General features: G+C 61.4%; 1 protein-coding gene across 1 annotated transcript in view; it reads left to right on the forward strand.

The window, feature by feature from the left end:
* The window catches only part of PRKAR1B (protein kinase cAMP-dependent type I regulatory subunit beta), a 68,713-nt gene that overhangs the window by 33,967 nt on the left and 7,390 nt on the right, over window positions 1–27,356 (forward strand). Inside the window, exons 5-9 of the mRNA XM_043455605.1 lie at window positions 3,778–3,839; window positions 4,525–4,571; window positions 12,481–12,639; window positions 17,177–17,237; window positions 22,256–22,377. Coding sequence (XP_043311540.1) covers window positions 3,778–3,839; window positions 4,525–4,571; window positions 12,481–12,639; window positions 17,177–17,237; window positions 22,256–22,377 — 451 coding nt within the window. The remainder of the gene's footprint in view (window positions 1–3,777; window positions 3,840–4,524; window positions 4,572–12,480; window positions 12,640–17,176; window positions 17,238–22,255; window positions 22,378–27,356) is intronic.

Consider the following 27,356-nt stretch of genomic DNA (forward strand, 5'->3'; position numbering starts at 1 on the left):
CAAGTGACTTCAGAAGATAGAGAATGAGAAAGCTGCCCTGCGCATTGTATGAATTTCAAATGAGTTTGGAGGGACACGCCAATCAGGCCGTAACAGACACACAGCATGTGTGCCGTGTAAGTGTAAACCCCGGATGAAGCGATCAGTGGATGTTGGGCACATAGGCTGACCCTCAGGGAAAACAAACCGGACCCCCTTCCTGTGGACAGAAGGTCTGAATGTCTTCATGGTAGTATTTGGCAGAGGATGCTCTGGACCCAACTGTGTGCCCCCGAGTCATCTGCTGAAGCCCTAACCACCTCCGTGGAGGCGTTTGGGAGGGGGTGGGGCTTAGGTGAGGTGGGACCCCAATGATGGGATTAATGCCCTTATAAGAAGAACTGAGGGGCTCCCCTGTGGTCCAGAGACTGAGACTCTGCCCTCTCAATTCAGGGGCTTGGGTTCAGTCCTGGTCAGGAAACTAAACACCATGTCCTGCAACTAAAGATCCAAATAAGACCCGGCGCAGCGAGTAAGTAAATATATATATTCTTTAAAGAAGACACCAGAGAGCCTCTCTCTCTGCCGTGTGAGGGTACAGTGAGAAGCAGCCAGACATGGTCCTGAAAAACACGGACGAAACAGGATGGGCTCTGTGGCGTGACGCTGCCTGGGGTGTAAGGTGCACACACCTCAGGACTCCATGTTGTGAGAGAAAATGTGCAATGGGAGGTGGGGGTGGTCTAGTCGCTCAGTCGTGTCTGACCCTGCGACCCCACGGACTGTAGCCCACCAGGGTCCTCTGTCCATCGTATTTTCCAGGCAAGAATACTGGGGTGGGCTGCCATTCCTTTCTCCAGGGGATCTTCCCAACCCAGGGATCGGACCCACATCTCCTGCATTGCAGGCGGTTTCTTTACCAACTGAGCCATCAGGGAAGCCCCCTCTCAAATCTCAGTACAATCACCAGACCTCAGGGAAGAAGGGAGAAGGGGAAGACTCTTTAATGAGAGCGATCCCCACTGCTGTGAACTCAGGGCCACAAATCTGCATCTGGGGTTTAAGACGCGGGTGGCTCCCAGCGGTGCTGGCATGACCGTTGGAAGTAGCGGGGGCCACGGCGCCACCCAGGCTTGTCCGAGCCACAGCAGCTCCCTTCTGCTGGGCCTTGGGGTTTGGGGCCACGCCAGGCCCCCAGCTCCATGTGGTCCAATCTGGGAGGCCAGCCGTCCTGAGAGCAGGTTTGAAGTCGGATCACAGAGGCTGGAAGGACTTGGCTGATATTTCACCCCAGGAGTGGGGGGTTCTCTGACCCTCAAAGAGAACGTTCCTTATCTGCAGAGGTGGCCCTCCAGAGAAGGCCTGGTTTCCATGGCAACCTGCCCACGCCCCCAGGGCCGCAGGGTTAGGGTCTGGCTTCCGCCAGGATGGGGACAGCAGGTGGCAGGGAGCCCTTCATGGCCCCAGAGGTGGCAGCGTGGTACGGCCCTCCTGGGGTGGACGCTCCAGGCGCCGGGACCAGGCATGCCCAGCGCCCACCCCAGGGCCGGGGGCATCTCAGGGCCGAGGCCCACCCCCGCCCTGGCTGGCTCCTTCCCTCCTAACCTCGGGATTGTTTTCCCAGGCACCTCGCTCAGCGGCCTTGGCCACTGGCTTGACTGTGGTGGCTTCGGACGTCTGGTTTCCAAGGTCAAAACAAGTAACTTACCGGCAGGATGTGCTGTAAACATTTACTTGCAAGTCAAGAATTAGCCTTGTTTTAAAATGGCACTTGGGCAGTGGGGTTTAGATTTAAAATAAACAAAAACCAAAATGTCTGTGCTGTTGGAATTAGCTGTGATGAACATTTAAACTACTTTTGGGCTGAGAATAACAAGCCCAAGATGGAACAGCTCCATTTGCGTGATTTTTTCCCCCAGAAATGTACTGAGTTGGGATTCACCAGTGCTGTTTTTTCATTGAGGTCTAGTTGATTTATAATATTATGTGTTCCAGGTGTGCAGCATAGTGATTGTGATTTTTAAAGGTGATATTCCTCTTATAATCACTACAAAATACTGGCGGTGTTCCCGGTGTTGTGCAGTGCGTCCTTGTAGCTTATTTATTTTTTGCATAGTAGTTTGTACCTCTTACTTCTCTCCCCCTACATTGTCCCCCTTCCCATTGGTAACCACTAGCTCTCTATATCTTTGAGTCTGCTGTTTTCTCGTTATATTCACTAGTGTGTTGTATTTTCTAGGTTCCATATATAAGTAAGATTATATGGTATTTTTTTACCTGACTTAGCCTAAAGCTCTCCAAATACATCCATGTTGCCGCACATGGCATTCTTGCATTCTTTTTTATGGCTGAGTAATATTCCAGGGTAGAAAAGACCCTGATGCTGGGAAAGATTGAAGGCAGCAGGAGAAGGGGACGACAGAGGACGAGATGGTTGGATGGCATCATTGACTCAGTGGACATGAGTTTGAGCAAGATCTGGGAGATGGTGAAGGACAGGGAGGCCTGGCGTGCTGCAGTCCGTGGGGTCACAAAGAGTGGGACACGACTGAGCAACGGAACAACAAAAGCAACAGCAGCATTGCATCGCACACACACACCGCGTCGTCCTCGTCCGTTGCTCTGTTGGTGGGCACTTAGGTCGCTTCCACGTCTTGGCTGTTGTAACTAGTGCTTCTGTGAGTGTTGGGGCGCACGTGTCGTTCTGAATCAGAATTCTCTCTGGTCCCGCTCCCAGGAGTAAGATGGCAGGATCATATGGCAGCTCTATTTTTATTCTTTTTCGGGAACCTCCATACTGCTCTCCTAGTGCCTGCACCAATCTGCACTCCCACCGACAGTGTCGGGGACGGTGGGGCTCGGGGAGCTGAGGTGTGCCTGCAGGCAGAAGTGGGACTCAGCCAAGCAGAGGAAGGCGTCCGCGGGTCGGTCTAGGGGCTCCCGCGCCCCACCCTCCTTCACCTGCTCCTCCCTCCTCCTCTTCCAGGGAGACAAGCGTTTAAATAGACGAAAGCAACGGCTTTCAGATGTGTTTGTGTTTCCTGGGCTCGGGGACTGGGCGGGCACGGGCAGGTTGGGTCCCTGGCTCTGTGTGTGTTTCCTGGGGGCTCCTCCACTGACCCATTTCCCAGACCCTTGAGACCCCCCTGCCCAGGGGGCCCAGCGTCATGCTTCTCTTCTGGGGGACATGTGCCCGGGGTGGGCGAGCTCCCCAGGGATGGTGGTTGGTGGTTGGATCTCAGTTTCTGGACCCTGGCCTGAGCATCTGGTCGCCGTCCGGAGGAAGTAAAGGCTCCTGGGCGGACGTGGCTGCTCCTCCGGTCGACAGGGCGTCCCCACCTCCCCGCACCCCAGTCCTGCTTGAGGGTCCGTCTCACGTCAGACTCGGGAGACAGACAGCCCGGCTGCCCGATGGGCACACCCCGCGCCAGCCTCGAGCCTCTGTGCCCGTCGAGTGAGCAGTTGAGAGAGTCCAGTTTCCTCCCATTTCTGTGTCCAGCATCTCGACTCCCTTAGATGGAAAGTGTTTCCCTGGAAAAAGGTAGAAAAGGGATCAGGACTGGTTGCCGTGTCCTCATGGGAACTGTCCCCATCTGCTTTGTCTTCTGTGAGTGGAGTCTGTCCCGAATGATCCTGTCTTCATAAATCCTCAGGCCGTGCAGAGCAGGGGGTCTTGAGTCCAGGGCCAGCAGGTCCCCGGGGTCTTCAACCCCTCAGAGCCGGGGAGCAGGAACTGTGGGAGGGCAGGGCGGCCCCCAGCGCCCCCATGGCCCCCACACGCCATGGTTTCTTTTGCAGCGACATATTTGACGCCATGTTCCCTGTCACACACATCGCCGGGGAGACTGTCATACAGCAAGGTACGCCGCCCGCTTCTCCTCCTTGGGGCCGGAACCCCTGCGAAGGGTTGGTTCTTCACTTACGAATATATTTGTCACGAAACTCTCGTTGTCTGTCCTTGAGACGGGTCACTAGGACCCTGCATAACAGCCCATATCACAAGTCAGTGTGTGTTAACACGTGCTGACAACCTCGGCACTCAGTCCTTCCTGATTCTTTACGGCCTCACGGACTGCAGCCCGCCAGGCTCCTCCGTCCATGGCATTATCCAGGCAAATACTGGAGTGGTCTGCCATCTGCTCCTCCAGGGGATCTTCCCGACCCAGGGATCGAGCTCGTGTCTCTCCTAGATTGGCAGGCAGATTCTTTTTACCGCTGAGCCACGGGGGACCTTCTTGTCATTAAAAAAATTGAGGCGCTGTGTTGAGTCCTGGTGACTTGACGGCCATGGACTTCAGACGGCAGCGGCGTCAGGAGAGGACGCTCTGCCAGCCTGACTGTGGTAACGGTTTCCCGACGAGTGTGAAGTAGGTCACTGTGTTCACCACCTTCGTACACACAGCTTCCACTTAAAGATTTTTAAAGATGGATGAGGCCCGGCCTTGCTTGGCAGAGGTGTAGGAAGTAGCGTCGTAAGATGGTCTGTTAGCAGAAGGACGAAAGTCCGCCTCCTCACGTCATGTCTCTGTTTTCCCTCCCTCGCAGGGGACGAAGGGGACAACTTCTACGTGATTGACCAGGGAGAGGTGGACGTGAGTATCCCCAGCGTCCTCTGGACAGCAGCACCCATCTGTGCCCACGCTCAGGTCTAGAGAACGTCGTTCTGGGTGATGTGTTTCCAGTTTTTCAGTCCTGAAGCAATAGAGTTCACGTATACGATACTCTAGGCACATCCGAGCAGACAGTGGGGTAAGGGCGGCTGGTGTCAGCCCGGCCACGGCCCCTGCCGTCAGTTCCCACAGAGCTGACCGTGGTCCCGGGGCCCCGAGAGGCAGCTCTGCTGCAGCCAGGAGCCCACGACCTGGCAGGCTTCCACGGCTTCCCCGGGCGCTCCCACGCTTCAGACGCCCAGGGGCCCTGTGGCTCTGCCTTTGTGGTGGAACCAGGCTGCGTTCCTCCTGGGATGTCACGCCCTCTGATTCTGTTCTATGTCCCCTCTTTACTGCCCAGTCTCTGGTGGGGGGGGCCCAGGCTCTGTTTGGAGAAGCACCTCCTCCATTACCTGGCCCAGGGCTGAGCCCTGACCTCCCTGGGTCCCCCGCGGGCTCCTCCGAGTGCGGCTCAGCCTGAGCTGCCGTCCGCCCTCCCGCGCCCTCTCCCGCCTCCCCGTTGGCCTGGTAAGCCTGTCCCCCACGCGGGCTTCCAGCCGTCCGCCTCCCCTGAGGTTCTGCCTGTGGCCCTGATTCAGTCCAGCTTGCGCACTTGATCCTGGGGCGTCTGTTTAAGGCTGGCTCCATGCGGACTGGAGCTCCCTGCCCCCCAAACACAGGCTGAGTCTGTCCCGGGGTCCCGCAGTCAGGATGTCCTCGAGGCCCCTGCGTCAGACTTGGGCCCAGGACACCAGTGCTGGGGTGGCAGCCCCCACACCCCTGTGCAAGCCTCCGAGAGACGGAGCCCGCTGGCTCCCACCGCCTGCCCATCCTTGGGGTGGCGGCCAGCTGGGTGTCCGGGTGGGGGGCACTTGCCCTCCACGTCCCCCAGCAGCGAGTCTGTGTCCACGTGGCTGCGGCCCTCAGCTGCTGGGGCCAGTGGCAGCAGAGGTGGCAGTGTCGGTACCTCTGGGCAAGCCTCACGGGCTCGGGGTTTCTCTTGTCCCGGGCTCGGGCCTCGGGTGGGGGCTGTCCTGTCTCCCCCGACAGAGGAAACTGAGGCAGGAGCCGGAGGCCAGGGCCCTGGGGGAGGTGGTGGGGGAGGCCGCAGGCTGGGCTCCGACCCCAGTCACAGAGCCAGCCGCAGAGAGACAGGCTGCAGCACCTCAGACCTGGCCGCCTGGGGCCCCCGCATGGTTGTGGACGCGCTGCCCGGGCCCAGGTCGCTCGGGGCCTGAGCTCTGCAGGCTCCTCCCGCTCCTCGGCCTCTGCGTCTCCTCTCCTCTCCTCCTCCCTGTCTCTCCCTCGTTTTCTGGCACAGACGTCCAGCGAGCGCTTGTCCCATGCTGGTCGCTTGCGGAGCCCTGAGGATGCACTCCTGGGGACACGGCCCTGCCCTCGGGGTGCGTGGAGGTGGGGGCGACGGCCAAGAAGGCAGCTCCCAGTGAGCCTCTGGCCATCCTGTCCCGTTCTTACTCCTGCTCTGCCTTGCAAACTCCTGTCCATCCTTTAAGACCCTGCTGGGCTCCCCCAGAGCCGCTGGGCTCCCCCAGAGCATGGGGCTCCCTGAGAGTTGAGACGACCAAGCTTGGGTTCTCCCCAGCCAGCAGACGCGGGCACAGACGCCCCGTGGCCCAGAGTCCCATCCTTGTCTTTCTAGGAACCTGAAGGGTGTTGGGGTCCCATGAGACGTGCCTCCCGGCCCGCGTCCTCCACGCAGACCTGGGCCCGCACGCCTGAGCTGCGTGTTACTCTCTGTCCCCCCAGGAGATTAGCATGGAGCCCTCACCCCTGGCTCCCAGAGCCCAGACGCTCGGGCCCCGTGGGCGGATGCTGCCTCCTGGCTGCGGCCTCCAGCTTGGGCCATCGGCCCAGACGGGGCAAGGTGGTGACTGCAGGGCCGTCCCTGCATCAGCCTCAGAGGCTCCTCTAGCAGCTGGTGGGCTCGGGGCGGGCTGGGAGCCTGTGGTGTGGGCCTTGGGGGCGGCCGCGTGTGGAGGACCAGAGGTGCTCCGTCAGGAACCCGGGGGAGAGAGTGGCCAGACGCATCATGACCCTGGCAGTCATCTCTGCTCCGGGTCTGAATCGCAGCTTTTCTCGGCCTGGAGCTGTGCTTCTGGCCCTGCCTTCAGGGGTGGGGAAGTGACCCCGGACCAGGGACTGGCTGTGTGTGAGGGTTCTGGGGGCCTCTGTAAGGGCGTGGGGAGCAGAGGCCGGGTCCACTGCATTGTGACCCTGAAGCCCCCAAGACCCGGGCCCCCCTCGGAGGCCCCACCCTGGCCTTTAACAGGAGGGCCTGGGGTGGCCTTCCAGAGCCCCCCGCCCAGCAGTGTGCTGGGGGAGCGGCTGGGGGAGCGGATGCCAGAAGCACCAGCTCGGTTTAAATTACGGTTTTCCAGGGAGATGCGGACAGTGCCAGCCGCAGCGTGTGTACCGCCGAGAGCTATAATCCGTCCTCCTAAGTATAAAAATATCTCCCAATTTGTTTTATTCATGGAACATAGCATTTCCACTTGGAAGGGCACTCCACGGCCAGCTTCGTGGCTCAGGAGCGCTGTTCCTCCCCGCCCGGCCCTCCAGGCACCTGGGGCTTTGGGGCCTCCTGGGGGGCGCCTGCTGCACCCGGCTCTGCCCCCGCCCAGGGCCCCTCCCGCCTTACCAGACGTCTGTGGGCACGGCCGCGTCCAGCCTCCAGAGGTGGGGGCGCCTCGGGGGACGGGGCACCCCAGGCCGTCTGGTTCCATGGGTCACTGTCAGTCAGTCTGCTTGCCTGGTGTTCTGGTTTTTATTTTTTAGTCGGTAAAGTACACACACCGTAAAGGTTGCCGTCTTAACCTTTAGGTGTCCAGTTTGGGTCCATGAGCACATTCACACTGTTACATGGCCCTCCCACCACCATCTCCAGAATGTTCTCATCTTCCCAAACTGAGACTCTGTCCCCATTAAAGTCTAACCCAGGGCCCTCCCCCAGCCCCTGCCCCCATTAAAGTCTAACCCAGGGCCCTCCCCCAGCCCCTGCCCCCATCCCCCACATTCCATCATCTCTGTGGACCTGACGCCTCCCGGGGTCTTGTAGAAGCAGAATCACACAGTGTCTGCCCTGCGCTGGGCTTATCCCACTGAGCGTCGCCTCCACAGGTTGGTCCACGCTGCAGCAGGCGGCAGAGCCCTGAGCCTGTCCGCCGAGTCACGGGGAGGACCCCTGTCTTGTTCATCAGTGATCATGCCCGCCTGTGTGGTTGCCGCCGTGACCGGCACTGCTGTGGACGATGGGCCATGGGGGACCTGGGTGTCCTGCTCTGGGTGCCGTCTGCTGACTGGTCACTTTCCTGGGTGCAGGGCAGCTGTGGCCCCAAACCAGCTGTGAAGCTTTCCTGTAGCATCTCACCCACAGGGGGCGACTAGGGGCCCTTCACCCTTTTGGGTCTCTGCGGGGGGCCTGGAGACCCCATTGTGGTCAGAGGCTGCTCTGGATTTGGGGGACAGGTGACCCAGAGCCCCCCGTGGTGCTGGTGCCATGACAACAGCTTGGGGAGGGCACCGCCCTCAGGCACACCCCATGCTGGGCCCCTGACGGGCTGCATGGTCACCCTGGAGCATGCGGCCCTGCAGACGGGGTGGGGGCCCGATGGGGTCCTGCCTGTGGACCCCCGGGGAGTGTAAGTTCTGCGGGGGAGGGCGGGGGAGGCCCGGGAGTGTGGCGGGTCCTCGGAGGGAACCGAGCTGGTGGCCGGTCACTTGGGGAGAGGATGCTGACCCCACGTCATCACCCATGTGGCTCGGGCTCTGCAGACGGGGTCCAGCAGGGAGACTCGGGGAGCTGCTCTCAAGCGAAATGGATCAGTCAGCCCCCTACCCCACCAGGCTCTTGGGTCAAAGAGGCCTGAGGCTCGTGACCCGGTTTATCCTGGAAGAGCAGCCGCGGACCTGGACTCACCCGCCCAGATGCCCCCACTCTTTGTGGCCGGAGCCTGGGACGCGGAGGAGCTGGGCCATTAACTTTTCCTCATCACCTGTGGAACCAAAAACAACAGCGGCTGGCATGCCTGGCTTGCTTCCTCGCCCCGGCGGCTCCGGGTTACGTGGGAAATACCTGCGGGAGGGGTGGGTCTGAGGTTGCAGGACACCACCCCCTCCAGTGAGTGGATCTCTCAGTGACTGTCTCCACTTACCCAACAGTTGCTTCAATGGATTTTCTATTTTCTGTGGCATTGCATGTTGAACTGAAGTGTCCTTGTGGGTGGGAGCAGGCGGTCAGGCAGCCCTGTGTGTCCTGGCTGTCTAGATTGGTGGGGCTGGGACCTTCTGAAGCCCCCCTGCTGACGGTGGTTCTGCTTTGGGGCTGTCATTAAGCAGATTCCTGTGTCTTCAGCCACCACCTCCACCTCTGTCCAAAGTTGGGACGAGAGCTGGTCTGTGGTGGGCGGGCGTCAGCGTCACCTGCCGACATCCTGGGCCGCACCCCTGGGGCTCTGAGTCAGAAGGTCGTTGTTGGGGAGCAGGTTTCCAGGTAACGCTGTGCATCTGGTCTGCTCACCACCTGTTGAGTGACCTGGTCAAAGTCTGGGGCACCCCTCACTGACCCTTGCTGCCCTCTGGTTGCCCCGAGCTGGGCTCCAGCTGTCGCAGGAGGTGTGTCCAGGTTCAGCCCTGCCAGAACCTTCAGTGGTCCCAAGACACACCTCTCCCCACATGGCCTCCCCCTTGTGCCCCCTCCCTGTGCCGGCCTCCCTGTGTGGCCTCCCCTCGTGGCCCCCTCGTGGCCTCCCCATGTGGTCTCCCCTCGTGGCCCCCCATGTGGTCTTGATGCATACGGATCCGAGTCCAGTCCTGCCTCGGGCTCTTTGCACGTCTTGTCCCGTCTGCCTCCAGCTCTCCTCACCCCTGGTCTTTGCACGGGACCCCTCAGGCTGGACACGAGTTTGCGTCCGTGAAAGCCCCGAACGGTGACTCTTCCCTGAATCCTCTCCCTCCTTTCTCTGGCGCCTGCGGCTTGTTTTAAGGACAATTGAAAGTGAAAGTGAAAGTCGCTCAGTCGTGTCTAACTCTTTGGGACCCCATGGACTATAGAGTCCATGGAATTCTCTAGCTGAAATACTGGAGTGGGTAGCCTTTCCCTTCTCCAGGGGATCTTCCCAATCCAGGGATGGAACCCAGGTCTCCTGCATTGCAGGTGGATTCTTTGCCAGCTGAGCCACCAGGGAAGCCCTTGAGAACGATCGCATCTGGATAATCATTGCCCACTGGTGGTCAGTAAGCCCCTGCGAACCGGAATCCGTGTGCTTTCCGCTGCTGAAGCCAGTGGTGAGAACATGTGGGCCACCCCTGGTGCTGGGGTGACCTGGGGTGACAGCGACTGAATGGACCAACGGGAACAGCAGCTGGGGGCGCCAGGTGAGGCTGGAGACCCTGCAGCGGCGGTGGGAGCGTGGGTGCAGCCAGTGCAGCCTCCCACCACTCCCCTCTCACAAGAAGGAACAGCAAAATGAAACGAAGCCCGAAGGAGCCCCTTTGCGTGCCAGCCGGGGTGGGGCCGGGCGCTGCGCGGCTGTGCTGACAGCAGCCAGTGTCTTGAGAAGGATGGCCCTTTGTGCTCCGGGGGGCAGCCCGGCCCCTCCTCGGCTCCACACAATGCTTTTCTCTGATGCCTCTGAGGATGTGGCTGGGGCTTGGTGAGGAAGGGGGTCCTCATGGCCTCCAGGGACGCGCTCTGGCCCAGGTGCCCTTGCTGGGGTGCGTGGCAGCCGCCTGCCCGCTCTTTGGGGTGCACCCTGGGGAAGCGGGGCTGTTGAGTGCCTGCCCTGCTCCTGGGGGACCCTGTCTCTTCAGGGGGTAATGGGGTGGCTGGCCTGCCCCACAGGCACCCGAGGCAGTGGCTCCTTCTTCCCCCGAGGCTGAGGGGATCCGCACACCCCCCCGGGACCCACGGTCCCCCAAGGCCGTGGCACTTTGCTGACCCAGTGCCAAGGGGCGGGCGCAGCAGCACCGAGGGAGGGCAAGCTGGTGCAGACTGGGGGTGCTGCCTCACGCGTGAGAGAGGAGGCGCTGGGTCACCCGCGGGGAGGTTCGTGGCCACGTCAGAGCTGAGACTGGGCGGCGTCCATCGGCCATGGGTAGTGGTAGTGCAGCTGTGAGAACCGCGGACCAAACCAGCACTCAGCTCAGCCGCACAGAAGGCCGCGCGGGGCCCAGGCCAGCTGCCCTGCAGGCTCCCTCGGGCATGGAGTGCGGGAGGGCCCTGGGAGATCCTGGTGCCGGAGACGTTCAGCGCCTGACCTGGGTGGCGGGAGAGCTCAGCGCTGCACACGTGGGGTTGTATCCAGGCAGAGAGGGCTCTGTAGACACGCGAGCCCCGCGTGCGCTCTATGGACCCGTGAGCCCTGTGTGGTCTACGGACACGCGAGCCCCACATGGGCTCTGTGGACACGCGAGCCCCGCGTGCGCTCTACGGACCTGCGAGCCCCGTGTGGTCTACGGACACACGAGCTCTGTGTGCGCTCTACGGACCCGCGAGCCCCGTGTGGTCTATGCACATGCGAGCCCCATGTGCGGAGGGCCAGCCATGGGCCCCAGTCGCCATGACTGCCCCTTCATGGACTTTGGTCCCTTTGGGAAAACCGGAGCCTCCGGGACGCTGGGTCGAGAGCCCGGAGGACACAAACCCTGCCTCACGGGAGGAGGTCCCCGCCTGGGGGGCCTCCCGGAGGGTTGCATGTCATCTTGCCCCCTGACACCCTGTACTCAGCGGGCCAGCCCTTCTCCCCACCCCTGCTCACACCGCACGCAGTATCACCGGCGTGGCGCCCACAGACTGGCGATTCTGAGCCTCAGTCATGGTCGAGATAATGCGTCATTGAGTCCATAAGAATTGCTTCCATGATTCGCCGTAATCCATTCTTCCCCGACACGCACGCTTTTTGCCAATGGGAGCCATTCTTTAAGCTCATTGACACCGAGGAGATGAACAGAGGTTGTGTTAGTTGATAGTAAGCGAATCCACATAATGAACAATCCGGGCCATTCTGGCAGGACGCGGACCTGCGGTCAATGCATAGTCGCCACACTGTGCAGGGCCACCGCCCTCGCTGCCTGAAAGGGAGCCTTGTCCGCCTCTGGGCTCAGCCCTGGGCGCTGGCCTCCGCTCCCATTGACCGCAGGCGTGGGCGCTTGGGCGCTACCCGAGGGGTGGGGGGTCCCAGGGACTCTGGGGGCCTGGCTCCTCCCAGGCTGCGGGGCCCGCGGGTGGAGGCGAGCAAGGGCCTGGCTGCTGCGTGGAGCCTGGGATGGACGGGAGGGCAGCTTGTAATCAAGGCCGCCGGGTTGGAGGGGGCCGCCTGGGTGGGGCACGTGCGTCCCAGCAGGATAATGCCTGGAGGGGTGGCCCCCGCCCTGGGGCCCGGCAGGCGGCTGTTTCTGGCTGGTGAGGAGCAGAGTGTGACCTGGCCCGGGAGGTGGGGGTCCTAAGCGGTGCGTCCGCTGGGGCCTGGCCGGCGTCGGCACTGACGGCTGAGGGTCTCCACCTTTGTGCCTGTCCAGCCTTGATCCGGGCGGGGCTGGGCATGAGGTGGGCACCTTGGCTGGTCCGGGGCAGGGCAGAGCACAGCTGCGTCCCACCGCCTGCGAGGCGTGTGGGGGTGCAGGGACCTCCTGCCCCCCCGGGGGGTGTTGTGGAGGGCTCCCCATGCAGCAAGTGGCAGTGTGACCCCAGGCCCCATCCCCATCCCTTGCAGGTGTGTGTGGACAGAGGGTGGGGGACCCCCGAGAGGTCCCCACAGAGGTGGGGGACCCCCGAGAGGTCCCCACAGAGGTGGGGGACCCCCAGGCCCCCGACACTGTCCCCTGTCCCTTGCAGGTGTACGTGAACGGAGAGTGGGTGACCAGCATCAGTGAAGGTGGGAGCTTCGGGGAGCTGGCCCTCATCTATGGCACCCCCAGGGCAGCGACCGTGAAGGCCAAGACGGACCTCAAGCTCTGGGGCATCGACCGGGACAGCTACCGGCGTATCCTCATGGTGAGCCAGCGAGTGGTGCCTCAGGGCAGGCTCCACCAGGGCTGGGAGGGCACCAGTTGAGTCTGACACCCGCCAAGCATCTCATAGGAACCTTGGTCGTGTCCAGCTGGGGTGAGTAGGGATGAGATGGGGGGTGAGTGTTGAGGGGGTTCTGGAAATTTACCCAAAGGCAGGCAGACAGCTGGGCAAGCCCATTTGCTTTCCTTCCCATTCTCCTTACAATGGTCTGGAATGTGGTTGTGATGATTGGCGCCCCAGCTGCCATTCTGTACCATAAGGTAACTTTGCTCAAGGTGGTGGAGTGAGTTCCCAAGAGGAACAGTAGGACCACAGTCCTGGGCAGGCTGCGGGCTGCTAGGCCTCCTTACTGGGCGACAGTCATTTTATATTTCCTTACGTGCAGCCCCCTCTTCTCTTCACGTTTTGGGTGTAGGCGCGCGCATCTGTGCAGGCCACGGTGGGGCTGTCGGGAGCAATGGGGCCAGTGTTCACAGAAGGCTCTGGAGATGAGTTCCTGGGCGGAGGGGGCCCTTCCCAGGCAGAAGTGGCTGCACCTTCCCATGCCCACTCAGTCTCGTGCTGGGACCCACCAGGGGACGGGGAGGCTGACGTGCTGGTGGAGGAGATGACAGGGCAAACCTGGCTCCTGGTGACAGTTTCCAGAGAGGGTGATAAAGCAGAAAGGGCAGGCGGGGGCAGGCCCGCTGTTTTATGGAAAGCCCTGGAGAACCCTCCCCAAGGTCCCCTGTGACAAGGTGGTATTGAGCAGAGGCCTGCAGTGGGGAGCCCTTGGCCGTCCAGGAGGAGAGTGTCTGGGCAGTGGGAGCAGCTGCTGCAGAAGTCCTGGGGTGCAGGCCTGGCTGGTGTGTGTGGACCAGCAGGGAGATGGCCAGGATGCCAGATCTCAGGGCGGGGGTGGTGCTGGGAGGGCTGTGTCCTCCGGCCCTCTGCCCCCGGGGTTCCTGGACTGACTCCCACTGCACCAGGCGCCCCTGCAGGAGCGTGGGCAGAGGAGTGGCAAGGGCCGCCGGGGCTTCCAGGTGAGGGTGGAGAGCCTTTTGGATTGGGCAGGGTGAGGGGAGCCGGGAGGCCCTGGCCGGCCGTGCTGGTCTGGGAGAGTCCCTTCATGGCCCAGGTCCCTGGCCCGAGGCCCCTGGGAGCTGAGTGCTGGTTCGTCGAGGGAGTCATGCTCCTTGGCTGTTGTCTGCACCCGGGGTGACTGCTGGCCCAGCTGCTTTTCCGAGCTGGTCAGGGGGTTGCTGGAGGGCCTGGGCTGAGGGCAGCCCCCAGCGGGTGGTGACGGTGTCTGACTCCTGTGGTCCTGCGATCCAGGGGTCCTGCCAGCCTCGAGGGAGGTCACCGAGGGGACACATTGCCGGGAGACCTGGGGGCTGCATGTGCCCCTGCCACGGGCCCTCAGGCCTCAGTCGCCGCCCAAAGACCAGCTGGGCCCTGCAGCTTCGGGGGGCTGTGGTTGGGGGCGCTCCGGGACATTTAGGACAGGCCCTGTGCACTCAGTCCCGTCTGAGCCTGCAGAGCGGTCTCGTCCCGGGGGCCCCGCTCGAGGATCCTTTGTGGTTGGGGAGGGGGGTCAGTTCAGTCCTGGGGGCTCCTCGTCCGCACGCTCTGGGGTCGTCCGCTGGGCGCCTGCCATGTGCAGGGGCTGCTTTAGTGCCTGGAGGCCCTGCCCTGCCCTGCCCAGCGAGGTGCGTCCTCGTGGAATGCAGCCCCCTCTCTTTGGTCTCAAACCTGCCCGGTCCTGCCTCCCCTGGAGGGCACCCTCCCCCGTGCTGGCTGCTCCGGTGCACCTGGCCCCGTTGCATAAGCCATTGTTCCCTTACCGCCATCTGCACCGAGTCGTTCTTGGCTGTGGGATTTCTGTGGCTGGAACCTTATATTCAGGGAAGTTCCCAAACCACCGAGGCAGCCGGCGCTTCCTCTGTTTTAATTCTGGATCCCTGGGCACTAAGAATAGCAGCGGCCGTGCCCAGAGCTGGCGGAGCCCTGCGTTTCAGGAGGAAAATGACAGTGCGGCCCACTCGGAAGGGAGTGTCTGTGACAGCGTCCGTTTCTGCATCAGACCGCGGCCTGGGCGGACGCGGGTGTGCCTGCCGAGCGATGAATGGACCCTGAGCTGGACATGCGTGGGGGGCGCCGGGTGGGGGCTGGTGTCTCCAGGGAGAGGACCACCCCCCTCTGAACCCCAGCACGCCCGTCTGGGAGGTGGCCTTGCTCTGCGCGGTACAGACAGATGGATGGAGCTCGGTGAGACCAGCCACACCCGCCGCTTCCGAGCAGAGTGGGGCCTTCACCCTGGGGCCCCAGACAGGGGCCAGCACCCCCAGACTTCTCTCCTCCAAGTCAGGACCGTTTCTCCCTGACGCTTACGTGAGGCCCCAGCTGGAGCTGATGAGTATAGAATCCTGGTGCAGAGGCTGGGCTCGGGGCTCCAGAGCCCCACGTGCCTGGGGTGACCCGAGACCCTTGGAACCGTGTCCTGACCCCCACCCCACATGCTTGGGCCCCTGCTCCCATCTGTGACGTGGGGCAGCGGGGCCTGGGGCCCACTCCTCGTGGGAGCTGGGCCCGGTGATGGGGAGCTTCATTTCACGCTGCAGGGCCGGCTGGGCCTTCGTGTGTAGGGGAAAGGGCGCTCGGAGCAGTCGGTCCAGCTTGGAGAGTCACCTTGCCCGCCGTAGATGCCTCCTCAGCCTGGCGGGTCTGCACCCTCCCCCGAGCCGCGCCCTGATTGCCCGGCAGGCAGGAGCGCTGTGAACGCTCTGGACTCAGGGGTCAGGGGTCAGGGGTCGGGAGCCTCCAGGGGCCTCGGGCAGTGCTGTCCGGGGTGTGTGCACTTTGGCCGGATCCCTGCTGTCCTCTGGGACCCGGGTCCCCTGCCTGTCCTCAAGGTCGGCTCAGACCGTGCGGGGGGGGGGGGGGGGGGGGCAGGGCAGGGGAACCTGTACTTTACAGACGTTTTAGGTTTCCGTCTTAGGACAGACGCTGCCCCTGGGCCCGCGGGGTGCAGCAGCAGGAGCCTCTTGCTGGGCAGTGGGTTCGGGGTGGCCTCGGGCCTGTGCCAGGCGGTCGGGGCTGGGGGAGGGCATGCCCCTTGCTGGGGTGGGGTGCCCCGTCAGGAAGCGTGGTCTGCCCCCATCCATCTGTCGGGGTCAGTGGGGGTCCAGCTCTGCTGTGCTGGGGGGCCGGGGTGTGATGGAGGGCGGCTGGAGGAGTCACAGGGGCCTCGAGGTGTAGGTGGCGGGTGGGGGATGTAGGTGGTCTTGGCCCGACGGGACCCCAGCACAGAGACGTGGAAGCTGAGGCCGCAGGCACCAGGGAGGCAGAGCTGAGAGGGGCCAGGGCCTGCTCCTCCCGGCGGCCTGGGTCCCTGTAAGCAGCACTCGGGACGCGGGTCTGGGCGCCTGGCATCTTCCCCCCGTGGCCTCGGGCAGACCCTGTCCTGGCGCCGAGGGTCCACGTAGTGCCATCTCACCAGGCATGAAGCCCTCCGTGACTGCCGGCAGACAAGCCCCCAGGTGGGGGTCCTGGCCGGCCCCCGGCCTTACCCTGGAGGAGAGCTCTGATAGGAGGCGCCTTGGTCGGCCTGGGAGGCGGGTCTCACCGCCCGAGGGTCCCAGGCAGCCGCCTCCAGCTGTCGTCCTGCGGCAGGAGACGGATGGGCCGGTTGTGGCGGCTTTAATGTCTGGGGTTGCCGGGCAAACACGCCTGCATTCCAGCGGGAGGGCGTAGCTGCTGGGAGGTCATCGGGAACATAAATTATCCTTCAAAGAAACGCCTTTCTCCGGGCCGGTGGTGTCTGAGGTGGCTCAGCTCCGGCTGGGGGCTGTGCTGAGCTGAGCAAGCTGCCCCTGTGAGTGTCCAGACCTGCCGCCTGCGGACACACAGGGCCCCACGAGCCCTGGGTGCTGCCACTGACCACCTGGATGCTGTGTCCCCTGCACGGCCACCACTGCATCCCTGCCTACTTAGTCAGCTATGAGGGGGTCTTGGATCCCAGCCCTGTGGGGGCTCTGCTGGATGAAGGGGCCCTGGGGAGTCTCTGGGCTTCTTGGAGGCAGGCTGGGAACCTCCAGAATTCTGGAATCGAGACGCTGCCTTTACAATGTTGATCTGGCCCCGAACCACGGAGTCATAGGGGCTGACAGGGAGGCGGAGCCCCGGGGCTAGGGGCCTGGGGTCCCCCCACCAGGCCAGTTGACTGATGTTTGCTCACCTAGCCTTCATGGAATCCTGTGGGGACAGGAATTAGGATACCCCGTTGTCCAGATGAGGAAACCAAGGTGCCCCTTCCCTTGAGTCTGGGCAAGGCCGTGCGTTGTGTGAAACCCTGGGGGAGCGGGCGGCCTGGGCCCCGTGGCGGCAGCCCCTCAGACCCACCTTGCTTGAGGGGCTTGCTGGACACGGAATGCCCCGAGGGCCTCCTCTCAGGGGTTCAGGGTCACATGGGGATTTGGAGGACGTGGGAGGGCTTGGGGTGTGAAGCCCTCTGAACACCTTCTATGTCTCCTCCCCGCAGGGCAGCACGCTGAGGAAGCGCAGGATGTACGAGGAATTTCTCAGCAAGGTCTCCATCCTGGGTGTGTGCCCACCCACACGCCGTGCGCACCTGGGACGCACACACATGTGCACACACATGCTCGTGCACACACGTGCTCACACACATGCTCGCGCACACATGTGCACACACATGCGCACACACATGTGCGCACATGCGTGCAGTGCCCCCCCCCCACCATACACACACTCATTGTGCATGCAGGCATGTGGGTTCCCGTGAACACACACACACACTGTCTTGTGTCTGCCTCCATCCCTCCATGCTGTGCGTGTCCGTCTGTCCGTCATCGGAGCCGCTCTCCCCACGCTGGTCTGTCTGGAGGTCTCACATGTGCCCCTGTATTGAGTGTCTTTCCTGACCTGTCTGGGGGTTCCCTCTGTGGGTTTTCCCCCTGCTCTTCTCGTCCTGGGGTCTGACAGACACGTCGATCGCGTCCCCACTGGCAGTGGGGAGTGTCAGAAAGTGCCCCCAGCAGCATCTTTTTGCTGTCTGGACCTTGCTCTGAGGTTCAGGACGGAGCGCTGTCATCCTGGCCCAGTCGCCCAGCAGTGCGAAGTCTCCATGCCTGTGTGGGGCACTTGGGAATTCCGCATCGTTTTAACCAGCTGGGGTGTGAGTAAGTGTGTGTTGAGCAACTCCCATCAAGGGCCAGGAGGGCGACCTCCTGGGGAAAGTGTCGGCTCAGAGCTGAGGCCCCAGGAAACCACAGGGAATAATGGTCCAGAAACAGTTCGGGGGGGAAGGTCTCAGCCTTAAACCCCAGGCTGGATGCAGGTTTGTGGGTGTAGGTGGCAAGTGAGGTTCAGCCTCCTTGTCTCAGAACCTGTGGGCTGAGGAGGGGAAGAAAGGAGCAGATTCTGCGGCACTAGGATGGCGAGGAGGCAAGAACATGTGATGAAGAAAAGGCAGTAAGTGGTGCTTGGAAAAGTGGATAGCTGCACGTAAAAGAATGAAGTTAGGGCTTCCCTGGCGGCTCAGTGGTAAAGAATCTGCCTGCCAATGCTGAAGACACAGGTTCGATCCCTGGTCCAGGAGGATCCCACATGTCACAGGGCAGCCAAGTCCGTGCACCCCAGCTACAGAGCCTGTGTCCAGAGCCACAGCTGCGGAGCCTGTGTCCAGAGTCGGGAGCCGTGAGGACTGAAGCCCAAGAGCCGTGGAGCCGGAGCCTGCTGTCCGCAATGAGAGGAGTTACAGCGAGAAGCCCGCTCATCGCAGCCGGAGAAAAGCCAAGCAAAAGCAGCAGAGACCCGGCCAGCCAAATATGCATAAACAGACAAGTCCTAAAAAAAGAATGACATCAAAACATTCCCTAACACCACCTACCAAAACGCCTCTAAATGGATTAAAGACCCACATGTCAGACTAGATACAATAGAACTCCTAGAGGAAAACATAGGCAGAACACTCTTTGACATAAATCTGAGCAATATCTTTTTGGCTTCATCTGCTAGAGTAATGGAAACAAAAACAAAAATGAACAAATGGGACCTAATTAAACTTAAAAGCTTTTGCATAGCAAAGGAGATCATAAACAAAATAAAAAGACAACCTACAGACTGGGAGAAAATATTTGTAAATGATGCAATAGACTAGGGATGAATTTCCAAAATATGCAGACAGCTCATAGAGCTCAATATAAAAAAAAACAAACAACCCAATCAAAAATGGGCAGAAGATCTAAATAGGCGTTTCTTCAAAGAAGATACAGAGATGGCCAACAGGCACATGAAAAAGATGCTTCCAGCTTTGCTAATTATCAGAGAAACACAAACAAAAACTACAGTGAGGTACCACCTCACACTGGTCAGAACTGCTATCATCAAATGAATTTAGCAGAGGGTGTGAGAAGGGAGCCCTCCTGCGCTTTTAGTGGTACTGTAAGTTGGTGCAGCCACTATGGAAAACAGTACGAGATTCCTCAGTAAACTAAAAACAGAGCTCCCACATGATCCAGCAACCTCACTCCTGGGTATATATCCAGACAAAACTATAATAAAGATGGGTGTGCCCCATGTTCATAGCAGCACTATTCACGATAGCAAAGACATGAAAGCAACCTAAATGTCCATCGACGGATGAATGGATAAAGAAGATAAGGTACGTGTATATACATAATGGAATATTACTCAGCCATAAAAAAGAATGAAATAATGCCATTTGCAGCAACGTTCATGGACATGGAGATTATCATACTAAGTGAAGTAAGTCAGGAAGACAAAAAAAAACCACCATGTGATATCACTTATATGTGGAATCTAAAAAAATGAACTTATTTGCAAAATAGAAAGATGCTCACAGACATCGAAAATGAGCTTATGGTTACCAGAGGGGATAGCGGGGGTGGGGTGGGAGGGGAAATCAGGAGTTTGGGATTAGCAGATACACGTCACTATATATAAACTAGATGACCAGCAGGTCCTACTGGAGGGCGCAGGGAACTGTGTTCAGTGTCTTGTAATGACCTGTAGGGGAAAAGCTCTGAAACAGAACAGAAGGGTGTAACTGAGTCACTTTGCCGTGCGCCTGACGCTCACAGCGTTGTCAGCCAAGCACCAGGGAAAGTGTTAGTTGCTCAGTCATCTCCGACTGTTTGCACCCCCGTGAACTCTACAGTCCATGGAATTCTCCAGGCAAGGATACTGGAGGGGGTAGCCTTTCCCTTTTCCAGGGGATCTTCCCCACCCGGGTCTCCTGCATTGCAGGCAGATTCTTTGCCATCTGAGCTCCCAGGGATGATGGATAAAAATCGACTATACTTCAGTTTTTAAAATGGTTAGTAAAAAAACAGGGACATGGCTGAGGATGGTCCTCTCAGCAATTCCCACAATGACAAGAAGATGGAAAGAACCTGCAATCTGTCATCACAGGAAGGGATGCGCCCGGGTGTCTGTGGCACAGGTTTGCCTCCAGTGAGGCACGTGGACGAGGCCGCCGCACGTCAGCACGTGTCAGGACGGGTCAGAGACACGTGCGTGTCTGCACAGTTTTGGCAGGCTGCGTCGAGTTTACAAAGCGGGGCTACAGTGAAGGTGTGAGACCCGCTGGGAAGAAGCTAACCAAACCCTTTAAGATTAAAAAACAGTTCCCCCAAATCCTGAACAGCCGTGGCCTCTGGGGAAGGAGAGAGCTCAGGCTGAGACAGAGGGACTGGGTCTTGTCAGTGCATGGTGTGCCTGTGAGGAGCGGCTCCGAAGCGGTCGTGGCCAAGTGGTTCTGCGATTCCATTCAGGACAGATGCTGCCTGTGTCGTCCGTTCCAATGTTCTGATTATTTTTTCCACATCACAACGGGAAGGGCATGACTGTGGAGTCAGGGCCCCGGGCGCTGTGAGCGGTGGGGGCAGGTGGGTCCCTGTGGGGCGGCGGTGGCAGGCCCGCCCCGGGCAGCCCTGCATCTCCTCGGGCTTCACGGGGGGAGCAGAGACGACCCAACCCCATTTCCCCGGGAAGAAGCAGACTGCAGGCTGGGGCAGGAACGCGAGGTCTCCTGGGAGAGGAGTGGGTTGGGCTCAGAGCTGGTGGGCTGTGGCTGGGAGCAGCGCCCGAGGGCCGTGTCCTCCTGAAGCATCGCCCCCGGCGGGTCCCTTCCCGGCAGCTGTGCCTGCCGCTTGCTCGGCTGCGCCTGGGGGTGCCTTGGGGTGCCTCCGACATCTCCTGTGGGGCTTCCAACAAGTTCCTCAGCAGCATTGAGACTCCCCCAGAAGGGTGGCATTGGGGTGACCCCACGTGGGCTGACCGAACACACCTGGAGCCCAGGGAGCTGAGTGCAGCAAAAGTGCCCTGAAGCTTCCACCTCGGAGGTCAGGGCCAAGGAGTCGCCCACCAGCTTCTCCCGACACTTCTCTCCCGGGATTTGCATCGTCAGGGAGGAAGCCCCTATTCTCCGACCTTGGGACGTTCAAGGTCTCAAGTGTAATAGAAAAACCTGCTGATCAAACAGCAGGAAGTGAGCTTCCTGAGCCCGAGGCTGTAAAGTCAGAGGCTCCCTTGCCCTGGAAGGAGACCAAGCGCCAGTCACGCGTTTGCCGGCACTGGTGTCCTCGCAGGGACAAACCGTGATCCCTGCCAGAGACGCCTGCGGTCACGCGGTGGCCCTGCCGCCTCCTGCGGGTGCCGGGCCTGGATCGCGGGGCAGGTCCCGCCCGGGGTGGCGGCTGGCGGGGAGCCTGCTGCCAGGCCCCCCCGCCACCCGAAGCCGCTCCAGCCCGGGCTCAGTCAGAAGCCTGTCCTTTGTGACGTGGGGCCCTGGCAGGATTTTTCAAGCCGAGAAATCCCCCTCCTAGGCGAGACCTGAAATAGATGGTCTGCTCTCTGTTTTTAGCGGCTGACCTACATAAGTACATCTGATGAGTGCAGGCCAGAAAAGTTTCTTTGACCAAGAAAGAAGCAATCAGGCGATCATTAATTCTTTATAAAAGGGGCTTGTTATTATGCTTTTCCTTCCAGAGGGTTGAGAGTGGATAATGATGGGGAGGGAAGGTGTGAGGGAGCGGGGAAAGGTACAGAACCTGCAAGCGTTAAACGTGCCATTGGAATGAAGTATCTTGACCTAAAATAATGGAAGGCAGTCCGTGACTCTGTCACAATGTACATTCAGCCCTGTGCTCTCTGGGGCTGCTGAATGGCGTCTTATAAACAGCAAATCGCTTCAGCCTCTGAATTATTTAAACCCCTGAGCAGCCTGAGTGCTGAGCTGCAATTACATTGTTTGCAAAAATCCAGGCAGCTCTGTTCTCTCGAAGATGAAAGCGTTTCACCACACGTTAGGCTGGACTCTTGCCCACTGCCCCGCGTTCACGGTGTTTACGTTGAACCTGTGATTGACGGGGTTACGGTCAGCCCGGGCTCTGCACCCTCGTCCGCCTCCTGGCCCCGGCTCACTTGTGGAGACGCCTGTGCCTCCTGCACAGAAATTTGCTGTGTTGCTCATCCTCGTGATTTAGCAAAGCCTCATCACCCTGAGGTTGTCTGGGGAGGGGCGCTGGCCTTGGGACCGCCCCAGCCTCCCATGACCCCCCGTGTCCCCCACCCCCAGCATCCTTGGAGAAGTGGGAGCGTCTGACGGTGGCTGACGCCCTGGAGCCCGTGCAGTTTGAAGATGGAGAGAAGATTGTGGTGCAGGGGGAGCCTGGGGACGACTTCTTCATCATCACGGAGGTGAGTCCAGCTAGGGCGGGCAGGGGGCTCTGTGTGAGGACCTCAGCCGAGTGGTGCTACACGGTCGGGGGTGAGGTCTGGTCTGCACCGGCCCCTCTGGGGCCCACCACCCCCTGGCCCAGTGCTCCATGCCCACCGTCTCCATCAGCCGTGTGGACTGTGGCCTTGGGGAACTGCGGGGTCTCCCCTAGCCCCCGGGCCCACCCCATGCAGATGTTGCAGAGACCAGACACGCCAGGCACACGTACAAAGCTGGGGGGCCAGGCTTGGTTGAGGGAGGGGAGGGGCTGCCCCGAATGGGACCTGGGGGGGCGTGTGCGTCCTGGCGGGGGAGCGTGTGAGCTGGGGGCCCGGGGGGTCTCCCCTCATGGCCTCTCATAGCCATGTGAACTGGCCATGGTCCCCGGTTGAGGTTGGTGTGAGAGGTGGGCGCCAGCTTCCCCAACCTGGGCCTGTGTGAGTCACCGTCCGGCCTGCTGTCCCCCTGCGGCGACAGCTGGCTCCACCGTAATCCGTGGCGGCCACGCTTGGCCTGCCGCTGACGGGCACGGGCAGCTGCGGGGCTGTGCGTCCCCCCACCTGGGGCCAGGCTCGGCTGTGGTCCGCGGAGAGGAGCCACAGCCGCCCCGGGGTGGACGGGGGGTAGGGGGGGCGCCTGGCCGCGGGGCCCACCCCGTGATGCAGGCCCGAAACTATGTGAGTCTGGCTCCCTTCCTGCTGCGCCCGCCCACCCGCCGGGAAAGCAGGTGCTCCAGCCCCGCACACTGCCCTCAGAGATCAGGTGCCCACAGCGCCGCGGAGGCGGCAGAGAGGGTCCCTGAGCTGTCCAGGGAAGGCCGGGCCCGCCTGGGGGCAGTGCAGAGAAGGCGCAACCCCGGGGACAGGCGGCCCGCACCCCTGGACTTGGAGCCACCATATCAGTTTGGAACAGCGGAAGGGGGCTCCCCAGCTCTGCTGTGGGTGAGAGCGCGCGTCCTCCCATGGGCAGTCCCCTTCTGTGCCTCGGGCCACACGCTCGCCCGGTGACCAGAGGTCCTGGGGGGCTTGCTCTGGACTCCTGCAGAAGCCCCTCCCAGGAGAGTGCCTGCGGTTCTTCCTGCTGCCTGTCCGGCTGCTCCCACGGGTGCTGTCGGAAGGCTGAGGGGTCAGGAGAACCACCCTGGGTGGGTCTCGACGGGGCCCATGCAAGCTTCACAGTGTGCTTTCGGGAACTGGGGCCCTGGCCGCCTTCCGGTCCACGTGCCGGGCACACCGGAGCCCCCGGGCTGGGGAGCCGTCCACCGGCAGCCTTCCTGTGCGGGTGACTCATTCGACAATCATGTTTCTTGAAAGAAAGGGAAAGAACCCCAGACAGAACAAATTACGATTCCTGCCAGCGAGGTCTCCACTCCATAGACTGAAAGATGGCAAACCCCGCGTGTCGGCTGCGGCCCTGGCTGTGACCTCAGAGAAGGCCCCCGCCTGCTGGTGCCAGAAGTGAGCCTGCGGGTGGAAACCTCAGCTTCACTCGGAGCATTTGCAGGCCTTTCCTCGCAGGACTCAGGCTGTGTGCCTCTGGGTCCCTGTTTTACTCTCAGATCCTCCTGCGAGTCCTCAGACACACTGGGGTCTGGCTCATGTTTTCTGGAGGACGTGCTAGCAGAAAGTTACTCACATTCTCTGAACACAGCCAAGGAGGTATGTGGTGTGCACTGGCCTGCACTGTGTGTTTTCTTTTTTAAACATTTGAATTGTCAATATTTAAAAATCAGGCTGAGTGCCAACGAATTGATGCTTTTGAACTGTGGTGTTGGAGAAGACTCTTGAGAGTCCCTTGGACTGCAAGGAGATCCAACCAGTCAATTCTAAAGGAAATCAGTCCTGAATATTTCTTGGAAGGACTGATGCTGAAGCTGAAGCTCCAATACTTTGGCCACCTGATGCGAAGAACTGACTCACTGGAGAAGACCCTGATGCTGGGAAAAACTGAGGGTAGGAGGAGAAGGGGACGACAGAGGATGAGATGGTTGGATGGCATCACCGACTGGATGGCCATGAGTTTGAGTAAACTCCGGAGTTGGTGATGGACAGGGAGGCCTGGCGTGCCGCAGTCATGGGGTCGCAGAGTCAGACACGACTGAGCGGCTGAAGAGCAACCGCAATCGGTGTCACGTGAGAACCTGGATCAGCCTCTGGACCGGCGCCTGCCCGCCGCAGCTCGCTGCCCAGGTGCCGTGCTGCGCGCCTCGCCCCTGTCCCCACCCCGCCATCTTGCCTCGCTATGGGCTCTGCACTCACTTGCAGGCCATTGAGTTTGCAGCCTCGGTTCTTAAGGTCTAGAGGCTGAGGGGATGAGAGCTATTCTCTGGGGCCAAGGGCTCCCAGCGGGCCTAGGGCCGCGGGCAGAGAAACCACAGAGCTGTGGCAGGTGGCGCTGAGGGAGTCCTCACGGGGCCGCGGGGACCATGTGTGCCCCTGACCTAGCCCGCGAGGGGGCCGTCCCTCGCCAAGGACTCTCGGAGAGCAGGTGACGGGCCCCAGAGGCTCCACGCGCCTGGGGCCCTCACTGTGGGGTGTGGTTGTGTGTGTGCACACGTGTGTGTGAAGGAGTAGTGTGAGTGGTGTGAGCGCTGCTTCTGTTTCCCGGGGTCCCTTGGGTTGACGCCCTTCAGGCGGAGGGTGGGGGTTGCTGACCGCCTGTCTCCGCTGCCCGGGGCTGGGTGTTTCTTGGCACTTCCATTAGAGGCCGTCAGAGCCGGGTTCCGTGCTCATCTTCGGGGGCACAGCTGGAGCCGCAGTGTGGTCTGTGTTCCGTGGAGCGGGCTCCCAGCAGAGGTGGGGCAGGGCCCTCCCCGGGGGCCCTGACGCCTGCTGCACAAAAGCTGTCCCAGGGGGCCTTGGGAAAGCGACTCCAGGCTCTGTGGGAGCTCGGCTGAGTGACTGAGGGCCCCCTCCCCCCCACTGACTGGGGTGGTGGGGGTCGGGGAAGTGTGTGGGGGTGACTCCCAGGAACCGCGGTGGTGCTGGCCCCAGAGGGTAACCCAACCCCCTCAGAAGGTACGGCTTTCACAGCATTGTGAGACATATTTGAAGTGGTCTCCTTGGCAACTTGGATATTTTTTGCTTTTCCTCTGATCCACCAAACTGGGGGAGTCACGGTGGGGCCTCAGGGTTCACAGGCGTCACGGGCTCAGAACTGAAAGGCAGGCTCGGAGCGTCCGCGGCCTCACGCCGTGTTTCCTGCCCGTGGTCCCGGCCACTTCTGAGTGGGCACGGTGTCCCCCCAAGCGAGCCCCACCCTCCCCTGAGCCCTCCGTGGCCCTGATTCCTCTGGAGGATGTGCTGGCGCATCTGAGTAATTTCTTATGCGTGCTGCTTGCATGTTTGTACGATTTGGTACAGTGTTGGCCCACGAAGCAGACAGCCGGAAAGGCAAGGATGTTTGCCCTGTGGATGTGCTGGGAGGGACCCAGGCTGCCAGACCCAGGTGCCTGGTGCAATGTGGGTCTCCAGGTGTTTCTGCAAAGGTGTTTCTCTGATGCAGTTGACACCGACATCCGCTGACCTTGAGGCCGGGCCCCCAGCTCCCCAAGGAACGGGGAGTGTGGACTGGCGGGCCCTGCCCCTTGGGGTGGACCTGAGCCTGTGCCGGGTGCAGGCCGCCCCTGGCTCCGCTGCCGCTCAACCCCGCCTTCCGCCAGGCCTCTGTCCACCCCCTGCTCTTCAGGTGGGGGTGGGCTGCTTTGGGGGCTGCGTCCCAGGTGTGAGGGGCTGACAGGGACCCCTACCTGCACAGACATGAGGACTGGCTCCTGCACACACTGGACGCGTCATTACCGATGCCTCCGGGTGCCAGCCGGGGCTCGGCGGGCCCCGGGGCCTCTGCCAGGCCTGCGGCGGGCACTCCTTGTCTCTGGGCTTTGCGTCACACCAGCCGTCTCTGAGGCCGTGGGGGTCTGCCAGCCCCTTGGACAGCGGACCCCAGTGCCCCGGGAGCGTGTTCTCCGGTGGCCAGAGCAGGCCTGCGGTCATCAACCTGGGGTTGCTCTGACATGAGGACAGAAGGCACAGTGGTCTTCGCAGTGCCTGGCCCTTGGCCTGCAGCTGTCCATGGCATCCGAGGCAACCCCACCGCTCTGGGACCCCTACTACTCACCGAAGGCCTGAAGCGCCTGGTGGCCCGAGGGGTCTTGGCTGCAGACAGCAGGAGCCGCGGGGCTCCTGGCAGCATCTGCAGGACACAGCCCGGGGCCTCCCCAGGGAGGGGCTGGCAGGCAGGGCCCCAAGAGGCACACGGGCTGCCTGTAGCCCTGGAGACTCAGTTCACCCCCGGAAGGCTCTGGGCGTAGGCGGAGCCTGGCCCGGGTCTCAGCCCTCATTGACGCGGCCCACTCTGTGGGTGACTCCACGCAGCAGAGCCTTAGGGGCCTGCGGGCAGCTGGGCAGAGCCGGTTCCCTCCAGCCCGCTCCCGCAGCCAGGAGGTGTTGCCATGGAAACCCGAGGTGGGACGGTCTCCTCTCTTTGCAAATCACTTTTGTGAACGTCCCTGACTTTGAGCGGCCGCTTTGAAGCCGCCTCTGGAGGGGGCTCTGCATTCACTGTCATCTCGGGAACTTTTAGGGAGACCCCCAAAAGCCACCACATGCCGAGCTGAGGTCACGGCTGCCTGTGACTCCGCCTGCCTGCGCCCCCACTGTGCACCGGGCCGAGGCTCAGTGGACTTGCGGGGGCGATGGCCACCGCTGGGCACTGTGCGGGGTGTTCGCCGAGGCGGGAGAACCCCTTGCTGCAGACCCGACCTGGTCCCACGCGAAGACGGGGAGGCCAGGGTGGAGCCGTGCCCTGGGTTTCGGTGGGCTGCGTGCGGACGTGGCAGTGCAAGTCCTCCAAGTGGGGAGGGTGGGCGGGATGTCCTGAGGAAGGTCGGGCCCAAGGCCAGGGGGGCCGTGGGGTGGGCGGGCAGGCGCCGGGGGCAGACTGGACCAGACCCCTGCCCTAC

The sequence above is a fragment of the Cervus canadensis genome, chromosome 32, assembly GCF_019320065.1.
Source record: "Cervus canadensis isolate Bull #8, Minnesota chromosome 32, ASM1932006v1, whole genome shotgun sequence".
NCBI classification, from domain to species: Eukaryota; Metazoa; Chordata; class Mammalia; order Artiodactyla; family Cervidae; genus Cervus; species Cervus canadensis.